The sequence below is a fragment of the Grampus griseus genome (assembly GCF_964374135.1).
Source record: "Grampus griseus genome assembly, chromosome: 19".
Classification (NCBI taxonomy): domain Eukaryota; kingdom Metazoa; phylum Chordata; class Mammalia; order Artiodactyla; family Delphinidae; genus Grampus; species Grampus griseus.
Genome location: NC_139013.1, coordinates 8907578 through 8922870, shown reverse-complemented (window position 1 = coordinate 8922870; position 15293 = coordinate 8907578). Strand labels below are relative to the sequence as shown.

The following is a 15293-nucleotide window of genomic DNA, read 5'->3' as shown; positions in this document are numbered from 1 at the left end:
GATCACGGCCAAGAGTCCCCTACTATTACCCTCCTGGCTCTCCCTGGGGACCCCCTGGGTCTCCTCCTGACCCAGCAGCCCAGGGGTTAACACTAGGCATGGTGGGAGGAAAGGGGGTCCCAGGGACTGTGGGATGAGCCAACGCATTTACCAAGTAACAAATCTTCCGGGTATCGCCCCTGGACATTACAAAATATTTGCTCTGAAAAGTGAATGGCACTCAATGACATGTTTACAAACGCACCTTTATGCACGTTAACTCAAACTGGAAACTACCCAATGTCCGTGAACACATGAGACAAACTGTACATCCAGACAATGGAATACTCAGTGATTAAGACGGGTTGGGGGGGCCACGGCGGGGAGGAATGAACTACTGATACGTGTAAAAATATGACTAACCCTCAAAAGCATTATGCTGAGTCAAAGAAGCCAATGCAAAAAGTCATATACCATATGATCCCACCAATGTGAAATTCTAGAAGCGTCCAAACGAATCCTTAGGGACCAAAAGCAGATCAGCTGTGGCCCGGGCCTGGGAGGGGACGGAGGGAAAGACAACAAAGGAGCACGAGGAAGTTTGGGGGCAGGTAGGAATGCTGTGTGTTTTGATTGTGGTGGTGGATTTTCAAGCGTGTATGTATCTGTCAAAACCCATCCCGTCGTCTGCTTTGAGGGATGCAATTTATTGTGTGTAAATTATATCTCAATAAGGTTGACCCCCAAAAAGCAGATGGCGGAGAGGGGCCAAATGGCCTAGAAACACTGATCTGTCACTAGAAGACAGAGCTGAGCCATGACGCTGCCTGCCCGCCAGACTGTCACTCTGAGCTTGAACCCGGGCCCAAGCCCAATCCAAGGCCAGCCCGAGCCCTTCCTCCCACGCCAGGCTCCTTGGGAAAAAGCAAGAGGGGTGTCCCAATAATAGGAGTGGGTGGGGCAGGGGAGAAAGGGTGGGGAGGAGATGGAGGCTAGGCTCCAGAGAGTGGCTCTCCAGGGCTTTTTCTTCTGCTCTTATGTAACCTTCATCAGCGGCCTTTGGGTGAGGCGTAACAGAGCCATTGTCACCAGATGGTGACACCTGGCAGTGCTTGCCCAAAGTCACATAGCTGGTAGGTAGCAGAAGCGGGGTCTGCACCAGGGCAACAGCCTCTTGTAGCGAGGAGGCTCTGTAGCTGGAGCCCAATTCATTCCTTCTGCAAATACTGAGTACCTACTATGTGCCAGGACCTCTGCTGTGCTCTGGACATGCAGCCGCGAGCAGGACAAAGGTGGCTTCCTCCTGGAGTGCACGTCCTAGTGGGGACGGGATCTGGGAGTCACCTGAGACCCTATCAATACCGAGGAGGCTTGACATGGCTCCAGTCTTTCTATATGACCTAGATCAGCATTTTAGGCAAACTAATGGCATGTGCTCAGCACTTTAAAAAATGGAAGAGTGCTTGCTTTGACAGCACATACACTAACATTGGAATGATACAGAGATTAGCTTGGCCCCTGCACAGGGATGACACGCAAATTCGCGAAGCATTCCATATCTTTCTAAACTATGACACAAATGAACCTATCTACGAAGCACACTCACAAACATAGAGAACAGACTTGTGGTTACCAAGGGGGCAGGGGGTGTGGGAGAGATGGGTGGGAGTTTGGGATTAGCAGATGCAAACTGGTATATACAGAACGGATAAACAAGTCCTACTGTATAGCATGGGGAACTATGTTCAATATCCCGTGATAAACCATAATAGAAAAGAATATGAAAAAAAGTATATATATGTGTGTGTGTGTGTGTGTGTGTGTGTAACCGAATCACTCTGCTGTATATCAGAAATTAACACAACATTGTAAATCAACTATACTTCAATTTTTAAAAATGGAATAGAAAAAATTTGGTAAGTGGGAATTCCCTGGTGGTCCGGTGGTTGGGACTCTGCGCTTTCACTGCCATGGCCCGGGTTCAATCCCTGGTGGAGGAACTAAGATCCTGCAAGCCGCACAGTGTGGCCAAAATAAAAGAAAATTTTTTAATTAAAAAAATTTTTAAGGAAATTTAAAAATGGGTAAGTACTGTTTGGTGGAACATGGCCCAGTTTTATGTACATATATTTTCTACATAGATTGTACATGCAAAATATTACATGTGTAGGTGTGTATCTCTTTAAATAGGCATCCCTCATCATCTAAATTTCATCCATTCTCCCAAAAGCATGAAATAGAAAATTGGGCAGTAAACAGCTATTTCAAGTGAGGAAAATAATGCACTCCTAGCTCCATCCAAAAACCCCAACTGATTTCCCCAAAGATCATTTAACACTCTTATTAAACACTTCTGTAACAACCCACTAAGGTTTCTGGCATAATAGAAATCATTGAAAACAATTACTTAATTTATTCAACACTTAATGAACTCATCAGTGGCTATGTTTGTGTGCAATACACAATTTTGCACAGAATCAGATATGAATGATATTTCCCTGCCACACAGCAATGATCAGGAGAAGTAACTACATAAACCCAGAAAAGGTGCTCAAGCTGTAACATCTATAATTGGTGGTACCTCCAGGCACCTGGCAGAAGTCTACATAGGGACCTAGGAAGGGGGAGAGAATATCGGTCACGAGTAACATGCTTCAACAATGCACAAGACAGGATCCTGTTAGAACAGGTGAGTCTTAACTGGTGTCGTCCAGGACTCAGATAGAACTGAAAACAGTTGCAGAACAGGTTTTTGATTCAAACAGCAAATTGGGGGTTTAAAAAAAAAAAAAAGCGCGAGTCATTATTGGGACTATTAGGATAGTGAGAGTTATCAAGGGGTAACTGCATTCCCATGGAGGTGGTTATAGTTGGAAACGAATTTACCGCAGGTGGGACAAAATTTTTAACTGGAAGCTAACGTACCTAGGGTACATACTGCACACATCTTAAGTGTACTGGTTAGTTTATTTTTCCAAACGTTTACACCTGTGTAAGCATCCGTCCTATCAAGATATAGGACATTTGCTGTGTCATAGAAAGTCCCCTTGTGCCCTCTCCTGATCTATATATAGATCCTCGTAGGTCACCACTGTTCCGATTTCTCTCACCATAGACCAGTTTAGCCTGTTCTAGACCTTCATTTATAAATGGAATTATAAGGCATGTACTATTTCTGGTTCCTTTCACTCAAAATGTTAATCTGTGAGATGCATCGTGTTGAGTATATCAACACTTTTTTTGCCCAGCAGGCTTCCATCGAATGATGATTGTACCAGCTAATCCAATTGATGTGTTTCTAAATTTTGGCAATTACAGAGAGCAGCTATAACATTTGTGTACCAGCTTTTGTGTGAATAGCTTTCATTTCTCTTGGGTAAATCCCCAGGAGCAGGACTCATGAGCCCCATGGTAAGTAGATATTTTAAAATACATTTTGATATTAAAGTGCCCAGTTTTTTGGGGTTTTTTTTGCGGTATGCGGGCCTCTCACTGCTGTGGCCTCTCCCGTTGCGGAGCACAGGCTCCGGACGCGCAGGCTCAGCGGCCATGGCTCACGGGCCCGGCCGCTCCGCGGCATGTGGGATCTTCCCGGGCCGGGGCACGAACCCATGTCCCCTGCATCGGCAGGCGGACTCTTAACCACTGTGCCACCAGGGAAGCCCTAAAGTGCCCAGTGATTTTCCAAAGTGACTGGACCATTTTGCATTCCCACCAGCAATGCATAGGCTCTGTCCAGTTCCACATTCTCATCAGCACTTGGTATTGCTTTTGTTTGTTGCCATGCCAATAAGTGTGTGTAGTGGTATCTCACTGTGGTTTCCAACAGTGCTGTGTGTGTATATATTTTTTTTTATTTTTTGGCTGCGTGTTTTTTGATGAACGGATATTTTATTTCAATGAAGTCCAATTTATCATTTTGTTGTTGTTTTCTGTGTGGCTAGCACTTTTAGTCAAACTCTTGAAAACATCTGATTAGATACACTTGACAATTTTATTGCTGAAAAGCATCCTCTGGAGTAACAGCAGTGTGTGTCCTCAGTCTCCCCTCAGGGTTCCCGGGAGTGTTTCTGTTACTGTGAAGGGAACAGAGGGCCTGGGGACAGGGTGGGATTGTACCGTGGAGAGTCACAGAACACACACACACACACACACACACACACACACACACACACACACACACAGCTAGAGCTACAGCCACCAAAATAACCATCAAAGGAGCCAGCAACCTGTCAGAACATCCTTCTGCTCGAAGAGGGAAGAATTTCCCATGGTGCCCTGTGCCCTGAGACACGAGGCCATGCAGGCTCCCAGGATGGGGTGTGGAGGCCGCTATTTCTCCATCTTGCTGTTTCCTAGCCTTGGGTGAGGACAGGAGTTGACGACTGGGGAGATTTGGGGACAGACAGTCACACACACACAAGCAAACGCATATACCCCAGCAGTGAGGCCTCCCAGATCTCATGGCAGGGAGGGAAGCTGAGGCCTGTGGCTCCCCGAGTGTGTGGGTGGGACTCTCCAAGAGGCCCTGTTTGTCCGTTCATCCATGCCGCATGATTCCAATGTCCAAAGCACCCCACCCCCCGACTGGGGCAGGGAGGGTCCCTACTGGGATTTACATGACTGATTCCTTCTCACAGGTGTCAGCGTCCCCAGCAGGTCCTGGACAGCGTTTGAGGAGAGGGTTCCCTTCCTCGGTGTGGTCCGGCAGCGCAGCCAAGGGCGCCTCACTCTTCACATGGATCAGCTCAGGCACTGAACTGCGGGACTCTGTGCGATCCACGTAATTTTGGAGGAGTCCTGCCCCAAAGGCGTCACCTTCCACGTTGAGGACAGTACAGGACCGGTCGCTGAAGGGGGAACAGTGAGGGGGAAGTGAGTGGGAGGGGAAGGGTCAGGGCCCAACTCTCTCCCCTCTCCCTGCCTGTTACCTTCAAGTCCCCATCATGCCCTCCTTCACAGAACCCTGTTCTACTCCTCTTAGGAGCTCATCCCTCCATCCTCCCAGGATCCCAAATATCCCTTCCTCTAGAACCTTAAAGATCTTTTCCTCTAGAACCCCAGAAGCCTCCTACCCACCTTCCTTCCCTACAATCCCAAGTGTCCCATCAGGCTTTCTCTGCCTTAGGACCCCAAAGATCTCCTCCATCCTCCCTGGATCCCCAAAGATCCTTCTTCCAATCAAATACAAGATTTGTTCCTTCTGGAACCTCAAAAAATCATGCCTCCCTTTCCTTGGGGCCCCAGAGGACCCATCAATGCCTCTTTCTTCTTCTGAAATACTAAGTTCTCCCTCAGGTCCTTCTCCTCCCATTTAAAAAAACTGAGATACAATTCACATACCATAAAATTCACCCTTTAAAAGAATACAACCCAGTGGTTTTTAGTTTATTCAGGGTTGTGCAACAATCATCACTATTTAATTCCAGAATATTTTCATCACTCCAGAAAGAAACCCTCGTATCCATTAAGCAGTTATTCCCCATCTCCTCCCATCCCCCAGCTCTAGGCAACCACTAATCTACTTTCTGTCTATAGATTTGCCTATTCTGAACAGTTCATATAAATGGAATCATATACAATGTGGTCCTTTTTGTCTGGCTTCTTTCACTGAGCATAATATTTTCAAGGGTCATATGTCGTAGCATGTACGTTTGTATCACTGCTTCATTCCATTTTCTTGCTGAATAATATTCCATTGTGTGGACATATGACACTTTGTTTATCCATTCATCAATTGATAGGTATTTGGGTTGTTTCTACCGGTTCACTATTATGAATAGTGCTGCTATGAGGACTTCCCTGGTGGTCCAGTGGTTAAGACTCTGCCTTCCAATGCAGGGGACGCAGGTTCGATGCCTGGTCGGGGAACTAAGATCCCACATGCCTCGGGGCAACTAAGCCCATGTGCCGCAACTACTGAGCCTGTGCTCTGGAACCCATGCACCATTAGAGAGCCCGCCTGCCACAACGGAGACCTGACTCAGCCAAATAAGTAAATTAATTTTTTTTAAAAGATGTTGAATTAAAAAAAGAAAAAGTGCTGCTGTGAACATTCACGTACAAGTTTTTGTGGACATGTTTTCAGTTCTCTTGGGTTTAAACCTAGGAGTGGTATTGCTAAGACACATGGTAACTCTCTAACTTTTGAAGCCAGACTGTCTTCTAATCTTTTACACTCTTAACAGCTTAATCATGATAGTTAACAATTACGTCGCATTTTCTACTTACTGTTCTAAGTAGTTCTAAGAAAGCTGCGTGTATTAAGTCATCTAATCCTCCAGGAGGAACTATTCTCTCCATTTTACGGATGGAGAAACTGAGACACAGGGAGATTAAGTACTTGCCCAAGGTCATTAGAGCTAGCAACAGTGGCTCTGGGAGCCTGGTCTAAGAGTCTGCTCTATTAACCACTGGGACATGCTACCTTTCTGGGGTTCCTCTTGGAACCCCAAAGATCCCTTTCTTCCCTCTGATTAGAACACTCAAGGTAAGGTCCCCTCCCCTTTCTTCTAGAACCCCTTCCTTCCTCCCTTCTGCTCAGAGGCTCTCAATGACCCTCTTGCTCGTCCCCTTTCTCAGGAGTACCCCTGAGCCCCCCGAACCCTCGAACCACACTCACACTAGCCAGTCCACAGCCAAGATCAAGGAGATGTCGTGAACTGGCAGGCTGACCGCCTCGAGGATGATGGCCAAAGTGAGGACACCTCCGGCGGGGATGCCCGCGGCGCCCACACTGGATGCTGTGGCGGTGACCCTGGGGGAGGAGAGGAGAGGTCAGGGAGAGGCCGCTCGGTAATGGGAGAAGCTGTGGGGGTGGGGCTGCTCCTCCCAGCTCGTGTCCATTCTCAAGGGAGGGGTCAGGTGCCTTGGGGGTCCTAGCCGCAGCCCCCCCGCACTCACAGGATAGTGATAATCTTCATGAAGTCCAAGGATCGCTGATTGAGCTGTGCAATAAACACTGCCGCCACACACTGGAAGAGCGCGGCACCGTCCATGTTGACAGTGGCACCGATGGGCAGAATGAAGCGGCTGATGTGCTTGGCCACGCCGTTCTTCTCCTCCACGCACTTCATCATCAGCGGCAGCGTGGCAGAGCTGCGAGGGGACCGCAGATCTGAGTTGGCGCGAGCTCACCTGGCCAGCCCGACCGGGCCCCGCCCACCGCTCAAGCCACGCCCCACCTACCTCCCCTGACCATCCCCTGGACCAGGCCCCACCCACACAGCACCTCATCTCAGGCGCAAGCTCTGCCCACCAGCCTAGACCTCTGCTTCCCGTGAACCCGGGCTCTCCACCCACACCCCTTAGCCCTCCCCGGCTCGCCATGCCCTTCTCTTCTCAGAGCCAGAAGGCACTAGGGATCCCACAGAATGGAAGCATTCCAAAATATAGGGAATCTTGGACCCCTGGGAGATTACCAACGGCTACTCCTTAAAATACACATAAAAATTCATAACTAACTTCTAGAATGTCTGAGCGCTCACTGACTCACACCCCTTCCCCATCTCTACCAATAACAGACCTCGACTAAGAATTACTATACTCTGGGGGATGCTGCTATAGGGAGGGTGGGATCCTGAGGGGACAGGGCCCGCAGAGATGGACAAACTACTCAGGAGAGGCGGAAGGAGCTTTTAGAGGTTGGATCCAGGGTAAAACACTAGAGTCCCCCAAGGCCAGGCCTTGGGATGCGGAGGGGTTCTCAGGAAGGAAGGAATAAATCTCCAAGGCAGTAGTTTCCTAATGGTGGGGGGGGGGGGTTTCCCTCTACCCAGATCCCATGTCCCTAGACAAAATTTCAGGGGTCTTTAGACATCTGATGCCTGCTCCAGGCCCCTTAAGCTTAAAAACCCTGCCCTGGTCTGCCCCAAGGTCACACCTGGAGGAGGTCCCAAAGGCAGTGGCCAGCGGCGTCATGATGCCCCACAGGAACCGGTAGGGGTTCTTGCGCGTGAAGAAGAAGTAGATGAACGGCAGCACCAGAAGCCCGTGGATGGCGTGGCCAAGCAGGCAGCACAGGATGTATTTGCCGAGACTGGCGAAGAGCATCCCCACGTCCTCCATCTCCATGATCTTGCCGGCCACCAGGAACAAGATGCCCACGGGCGCATACCTAATTACCCAGCAGACAGATCGCCACCTCTGACCATGTGCCCACCCAGGGCCAGGCATTGTGCTGGGCTCATGGCCTGACCACACTTCTCAGCCTCCCTCCAAGTCAGGAAGCGCCCACAGCAATGTGGGCTGATGTTCGGGCACCTCCCCTGCCATCCTCCATTCTCTCCCCTTGAACATAGCGCCACTGGGAGATAAAAGAAGTTTGGGGGGGTTCCATCAACCACTTGGAGTAGAGTCACCCACCAGATTTGGACTTAACACACGACCAGGAAAGAAACACCCACCGTGCATGTCATTTACATATTCTGGGTTTGTTTGTTACAGCAGCTAATATGACATAAACCAATACACTCTCTCACCATGAAAAATAAAACCGTGGCTCATGTCTTAATGTCCCAGGTATGAAGCATTTATGATGTGCCGAGCCCTTGAATGGGATTGCGTCTTCACCACAACCCCACAAGGGAGCTCCTAGTTTGAATCTCTTGCCGCTATCATTGAATTAAAATCAAATAGGTCTATAAAACAGGGGCCATAATGCTACCAACCTCATAGGAATCTTGGGAGGATGAAATGAGATGCCAGTGGAAATGAGCTGAAAGCTTTTTGTACACAATAAGTGAAGTCTATAGGCTTCCGCTGGAATGTATCATCACCCTCTCCTGGAGGGAAGATCCCAGGGGTTGCATGTGTCTCCCAGCCAGGAGGGCTCCCAACATCACTTCCCTGATTGCCTGATCGCTATGGCTACTTGTCTCCAAACCCCTTCTCCTCTTTAGTTACAGAAGAAAAGCACCATTTCCCAGCCACCTGTGCACCTAGGTTTGGCCAAATGCCCAGGTTCTAGCCAGTGAGATGTGCCCAGAAATTATACAAGTACTTGACAAATATTAACTAAGCTTGTTTACTGTAGGCACGCTATAGGTCAGGCACTGTCCCAAGAACTTTACACGTATTAACTCACTCGTGCCTGGTACTATCAACGCCGTTTTCCAGATGGGGAAACTGAGGCACGGCGGGATAAGTAACTTGTCGTAGGGCGCACAGCTGGGAAGTAGTAGCGCCGGGATAGGAACTCAGGCTGCCCAGCTGCAGAGCCTGCTCTTACCCACACACCAAGTGTTTCTATTAGTTCCACACAGCAGCTTCTTAGATGTCAGCTACCCTGGAATCAGGGTTGGGGTTGGGGGAGATTTGGTAAAAAGGCAGCAGCCCTAACCCACCTCCTGATTTCTGACCTTCTGATCCAGGATGGGTCCTGAGAATCAGTGTGACACCATGTGGAGATGAGACAGGGGAGGTGGCAAGGGTGAAGCTGAAGGCCTCTGCACGTGTTTTTTTCCCTCATTATCTGAGGCCATTTAACAAAAGCTCATACATAATGGTGATGATCGTAGCTGACATTAACTGAACGCTCAGTAGGTGCTAGACATTTAAAACACTTTCTAAGTGCTTTACTTACACCTCAGTCACTCGTGTCATCTTAATCATAAACCTATAAAGCAGGCACTATTTTCCATTATTGATCCAAAGGCAAACATTTGATGACAGTGAAATCTCAGAAACAGATGCATTAGCCAGGCTGCGGCCGCAGCTCGGCGGTCTTTTTGTCACCTTCCAATAGGATCAAGAAGGTTCCAGGATCAGTATCAGCTCTCACGGCATAGAGTACTGTCCTCACCTTATAGATGAGGAAACTGAGGCACAGAGAGAGTAAGTCACTTGCCTGAAGTCACATAGCCAGGGAATAGTCGATGCTGGATTTGAATCTAGGCCGTCTGGTTCGAAGGAGCAGATAGAGGATTGCCCCACCCCGCCTCACCAGCCCCCTCTCCCACCACTTACCACATGATCCAGGAGACCAGCACCATGGTGGCATCGTTGAAGGAGTTGAAGAAGCGGATGAGCAGCTCTCCCTCAGGCCCCAGCTTCCGCAGGGCCACGCCAAAGATGATGGCAAACACCACCAGGCCCAGGATGTTCATACCCTCTACCTCACCCCCCATGGGCACCTTTGGGCAAGAACACATGGGGATGGGCGGGGCCGTTCAGTCAACCTGCACAGTGACTGAGGGCCTGTCCTGCACACTGCTGGGACCCAGCAGAGACAAGACCATTCCCCAGGCCCCATCCTCCCAAGGCTCACAGTCCAGGTCCAGGGACCACCCAGAGTGGACAGGGCTGGGACGGGGGAACCCAGGGGAGTATGGGAACCAAGGAAGGTTGTGCTGCCAAGCTTGGAGGAGGGGAATCAGGGAGGGCTTCCTGGAGGAAGGGGCTAAGACCCGGAGACCGGGGGTGAACAAGGTAAAGGGAGGGGAGGGGTATTGTTCCCTCTTCTAGAAGGAGTTAACAATATGCAACAACCTTGAAATGACTCTAACTTAGGCATTCAAAGAACATTAAGAAATTCACTGTGGCTGGAGCAGAATGGGCCAGGCAGAGTCACAAGATGAGGCTGGGTGGGTGGATGGGCAGGGGCAGGACCTCACAGGGGCCCCGGGGACTATGGCGAGGAGCCTAGGCTTTCTTCTGAGGGCACTAGGGAATATGACAGGGCTTTAGGCAAGAAAGAGGCTGGGTCAGGTTTGTGCTTTGGAAAGAATTCTCCAGCTGCCAGGCTGAAGGTGGGCGGGAGGGGAAAAGAGGAGCCTGGACCTGAGTGTGGCTGTGGGGAGGGAGAAGAGAGGACAAAATGGAGATTCCAGAAAGGCAGAAAAGACAGAAATTGGGGAGGGGCTTCAGAGAGTTTAAAACAGATTGTGCCCAAATGTTAGAGGACCCAGGGGACTTCCCTGGTGGCGCAGTGGTTCAGAATCGCCTGCCAATGCAGGGGACACGGGTTCGAGCCCTGGTCCGGGAAGATCCCACGTGCTGCAGAGCAACTAAGTCCGTGCGCCACAACTACTGAGGCTGTGCTCTAGAGCCCGCGAGCCACAACTACTGAGCCCGCGTGCCACAACTACCGAAGTCCACGCACCTAGAGCCCGTGCTCCGCAAGAAGAGAAGCCACCACAATGAGAAGCCCGCGCACCGCAACAAAGAGTAGCCCCCGTTCGCCGCAACTAGAGAGCACAGCAACGAAGACCCAACACAGCCAAAAATAAAAATAATAAATAAAAAAGAAGACCCAGAAGGCAGACGAGGCCAGGGTAAGAACAAAATGGAAAAACCAAGGTGCAGGGCCCCCCACCGCCTTCCCAGCTCTTACCTTCACCTGGGTTCCGTTGAACAATCTCTCCTTATAGGAGGTAGCATACTGCAGGTGGGGTTGGGAAGAGTCAGCATCAATTGTCATCGAGGCTCCCCCACCCCATTCAGGCACTGACAATACTCAAAGCCCGCCCTAAGCTTCCCTTAAACGTGATTTCATTCCATCCCACCAGCAACCCTGCTGCAGTAGGACTATTCAAACCCCCATTTTCCAGAGGCGGAAACTGAGGCTCAGAGAGGTAAAGGCACTTGCTTAGGGTCACACAGCTAGAATTAGAACCCAGAGGGGACTCAGAACCCATATTCTCATGAGGGGCGTGGATGGGTTTCATTCATAAGTCACCCAGGAGCCCTGCAATATGGCCTGTAAATATGTGGGCACGTGCGTTTTTCCAGGCACCAAGGGGCTGGAACTGGCTGTCTCCCTCCCTGCCCACCCCCCAACCCTGAGGGACACCCCAGAGGACTCACTGAGCGGAAGGCTGCGGACACCAGGTTGGAGGGGAAGATATTTCTGCAGAGATAAACATGGTGGGGGGGGGGTATTAGATACCACAGGAGGAGGTCAGGGGAACTGGGTTGGCCTCTTGGGGTGAGGGGAACCTTGGAGGCCCCATCTGTACCCACATGCGGTCCTCACCCATGCCTCAGCCAGGTTCAGACAGGTAGAGATGGACCTGGGCCTGCACACCTTTCCAGGGTGTGCAGAGTCTCAGCTGGAATCCTGGGGCCCAGGAAGCTGGTGTTCTAGCCCGGAGGGAATGTGGATTGAGGGTGAGGAATGCCCGCTTCCCAAGGCAGGCTGGGGCAGGGTTACGGGGCCTGGCTCCATCCCACACTCGGCACCCTCAATACTCTGGACACCTTGCATCAGCCACTTCCTCCTGGAGGCCTCAGGAAAGGGCTGGCCCTGGGGGCTGCTGGGGGGTTGCAGGCTGTGGGGAAGATCTGGGTGTGTTAGGGAAGAGGTGGTGAGAAAGCGACAAGGATTGACTGTGTTGTTGTGAATGCGCCTTTGTGTTTATGCAGCCACTCTCGTGTGAGGGTGTCTGGGTGTGATTAAGCGTGCAGCAGCGTGCATTAAACCCCACTGAGCATGTGAGGGAGTCGGACAGTGGCCCCGTGTACCTCAGGGCAAGACAAAACTAACAGCCAAGGTGACTACCGGCGCTGTACTAAGTGCTTTCTATAAATCAACTCATTTAATTCTCCTGACAGCCCTCAGGGCCCTGCACTATTATCCCCATTTCACAGAAAGGGAAGCCGAGGCACTGACAGGTGAAGAAACTTGCCGTTAGGAAGTGGCAAAACTGGGATTTGAAACCAGCCAGCTGGTGCCACAGTCCGAGCCACTCGGCAACCTCGGATCTTCCCTCTCACCAAAGACGTGGGTGCGCAGCTGCTGGTGGTGGTTGGTAGTTTATCAGGTGTTGGTATCCGGTTGGGGGGTGCAGGTTAGTGTTCAGATATGTGTGGCCCTGTAGGCACGTATGTGAGTGTGCATGTGCTCCTGAGCTGTGTTTAGGCAGTGTTCCACACGTTGGTGTGGTCAGTGGCATCGGTGAGCGTCTGCGTGCCCGTGTCCAGTTGTGTGTCAGTGGCTCATAAAGTTGGGTGGCTCTGAGATGTTCCAGCTAAGTCGCCGAGTGGCTGGCCAAATGAGTTACGTGGATTTGGGCACAACGGGGAAGCTTGCACACATAAACAAACTTCAAGTGGGTGTGCCCGTCTGCAGGTCGGCCCGTACCCACCCAGGCCAGCCAGGGCTGGGTTCAGGACACAGCTAATCTCCCCCAGCCAGGAGGTGCCCACCCACTGTAATTTCTGGACACCAAGCCTCCCCCCAATATCAGCCTGCACTGATGCCCCAAGAGACTGAGGGGAACCCTGTTCCGTGACTCGTCATTTCCTTCCCCCACTTCCAGGAAGTCCCCAAACAACCTGGCGACACTGAATCATCAGGCCTCAAAGGCAAGGCCATGTGGATCCAGCAGTCTGCCCTCCTTAAAAGGGGGGAAAGAGCCATTCTGGAGGGGAGGGGAGCAGAGGCCCAAAAGAAAAGAATCTGCCCCCTTTCTGAGCAGCCTAGTGTGAGGGGAGGGCGGCCGGGTACCAGACAGAGCAGGAAATGGGATGGAAAGTTTGTGGAGGTGGCAGGACTTACCTACCAGGAACATATAAAGGGGAAGCCAGGGTCCTGCCCAGCTGAACTGGGTGGAGAAAAGAGGCTGAAAAAAGGACCTGGCTTTGTCTGGGGGACACGTGGTGTGGGGAACCACGTGGGAAGAGGGCCTGGTTGGGGGTCATTCTGATCTCTTCAGGTCCTGCAGGAGTCCCTTACCCAGGGCTCCCAGAACTTCCAGACACTGGACTTAAACCTTTATCCAGAAGCCCCATCCTGGGGCCCTTGGCCACCCAAAGATCCCCTCAGGATCCTCCCCCGTCACAGCAGAGACCCTCTTATGTCCCCCTCAACCCCGCCAAGCATCACTTCTCCCTCTATAAGACTTCCACGCCCCTATCACCCTCCTGTGGGGTCCCGCTTATGTACGCAGGCCCCCATATTTAGAAATCTCCTCCAGGAGTCTGTTCTCACCCTCTGTACCCTGACCCTCAAGGGGCCAGAGCTCCCCCCAACTATCCCATCCTGTTTTCCTGAGGCCCTGGGGATATCCCGGACACGGAGGACCCAAAACCCCCCTTCCGTCCACGTGGCGACTCCGGCCAACCCTAACACGCGTCCCCTCCCCACGAGGCTGAAGCACCCACCCCCTTCCCCCAACCCCTCCACCGGGCGGGCGGGGTCTGACCTCACAAGATCCAGGAACGAATCGAGCACCTCCTTGCTGGGGGCCTCTTCCACGGAGCCCGTGTCCTCGACGGAGCTGTTGATGGCGGCGAAGGCGGCGCCCGGCTGCAGGGCGAGCGCCAAGCCCACGCCGAGCGCCGACGCTAGCAGTGTAGTAACCAGGAAAAAGAGCAGCGCCCAGGCGCCCAGGCGGCCGAGCGCGCTCGGGTCCAGGCTGGCCGCGCCGCCGATCAGGCTGCACACCACCAGCGGCAAGATAATCATCTTCAGCAGGCGCAGCAGCAGCTCGCCCGGGAAGGCAAAGGCCTCCAGGCGCGCTGGGCCCAGCGCTAGCGCGCCGCCGGCCCCTGAGACCCCCAGCCCCAGAGCCACGCCCGCCACCACTGCCACCACTGTCAGCAGCACCAGCAGGTTGGCGCGAAGGCAGCGGCGCACCTGGTCCCCGGAGCCGCAACAGCCGCCTTTTTCCGAGCCGAGGTCCTCTAGGGGGACCAACGCCGAGACACCGTTGGCGGTGGGCTCCGCCGCCGCGTACTCCTTGGGGTCTCCCTTAGGCGGATCGGCCACCATGATGAACGCCCCGGGGTTCCTCAGAGCCTGGAAGCTGGGAGCGCTTGGGGCTCCTTCCCAGGACGCTATCGTTCCTTAAAACTTTGTTAAGTTAACAGAGCCTGGAGGCTGGAACTTTGGAGGGTTCCCTGGAGTTGTGAGTTCACAGCGCTTAAGTTCCTTGTCTCTTGGAAGCTGGAGTGTTTGAGATTCCCTAGGCTGGGCGCTGGGGCTCCTCTGCTCTTCGTTTGCGCCCGGCGGTGAAAGCTGGGAGGTGGGAGCACCTGGGGTTCTTTACCCTGGGGGTTAGGAATACGGGAGTTTCTCAAGCTGGGACCTGGGGTCCTTGGCTCCGGAAGGCTGAAGGCGCCCAGGCGGCAGAGGTCTTCAAGAGGCTAGGTCCTGGTGGCGCAGATCCGGGAGGCGGGGACCTGGGGTGCCTGGGTCCTGGAAACGGAGAGCTGGGGAGCCTGAGTCTGGGGGCCGGAAGACAGAGCTCCGGGAAGAGGGGGGCCAGGCTCTTGGGTCCAGGCGGGAAGATCCGGTCCCCTGGGTGCCGAAGGCGGCGGCCCGGGATCCCGGGAAGAATCAGCTGTTAGCCGAGACCGGACCTCCCGGGCTC

The 15293-nt window shown here is 52.4% G+C and overlaps 2 protein-coding genes across 3 annotated transcripts in view; one reads left to right on the top strand and one right to left on the bottom strand.

Annotated features, from left to right (window-relative positions):
- Positions 1-4729, top strand: part of FKRP (fukutin related protein) — a 15427-nt gene extending 10698 nt beyond the window's left edge. Inside the window, exon 4 of the transcript XR_014298150.1 lies at positions 4620-4729. The gene's annotated coding sequence lies outside the window, so the exon portion shown is untranslated. The remainder of the gene's footprint in view (positions 1-4619) is intronic.
- SLC1A5 (solute carrier family 1 member 5) lies at positions 3955-15293 on the bottom strand. 2 transcript variants are annotated; one of them, XM_082676502.1, is made up of 8 exons: positions 14124-15293; positions 11785-11827; positions 11312-11359; positions 9946-10112; positions 7862-8095; positions 6883-7077; positions 6602-6736; positions 3955-4829 (listed from the first exon to the last, which is right to left on the bottom strand). In XM_082676502.1, exons 1-8 carry the CDS (start codon positions 14690-14692, stop codon positions 4595-4597), a joined length of 1626 nt encoding a protein of 541 aa, XP_082532628.1. In that variant the 5' UTR covers positions 14693-15293; the 3' UTR covers positions 3955-4594. The 2 variants fall into 2 exon arrangements, with proteins under 2 accessions (XP_082532628.1, XP_082532629.1); XM_082676503.1 differs by lacking the exon at positions 14124-15293 and adding an exon at positions 13478-13493.

What these genes read in the sequence shown, in the direction of transcription:
- SLC1A5 (XM_082676502.1), bottom strand. Translation starts at nt 14,692, where the DNA reads ATGGTGGCCGATCCGCCTAAGGGAGACCCCAAGGAGTACGCGGCGGCG. An exon ending in TGTCCGCAGCCTTCCGCTCA is followed by an intron (nt 11,360 to 11,784) that starts GTGAGTCCTCTG and finishes CCCCACCTGCAG; the next exon opens with TATGCTACCTCCTATAAGGA. An exon ending in GCCTTTGGGACCTCCTCCAG is followed by an intron (nt 7,078 to 7,861) that starts GTGTGACCTTGG and finishes GTCCCCTCGCAG; the next exon opens with CTCTGCCACGCTGCCGCTGA.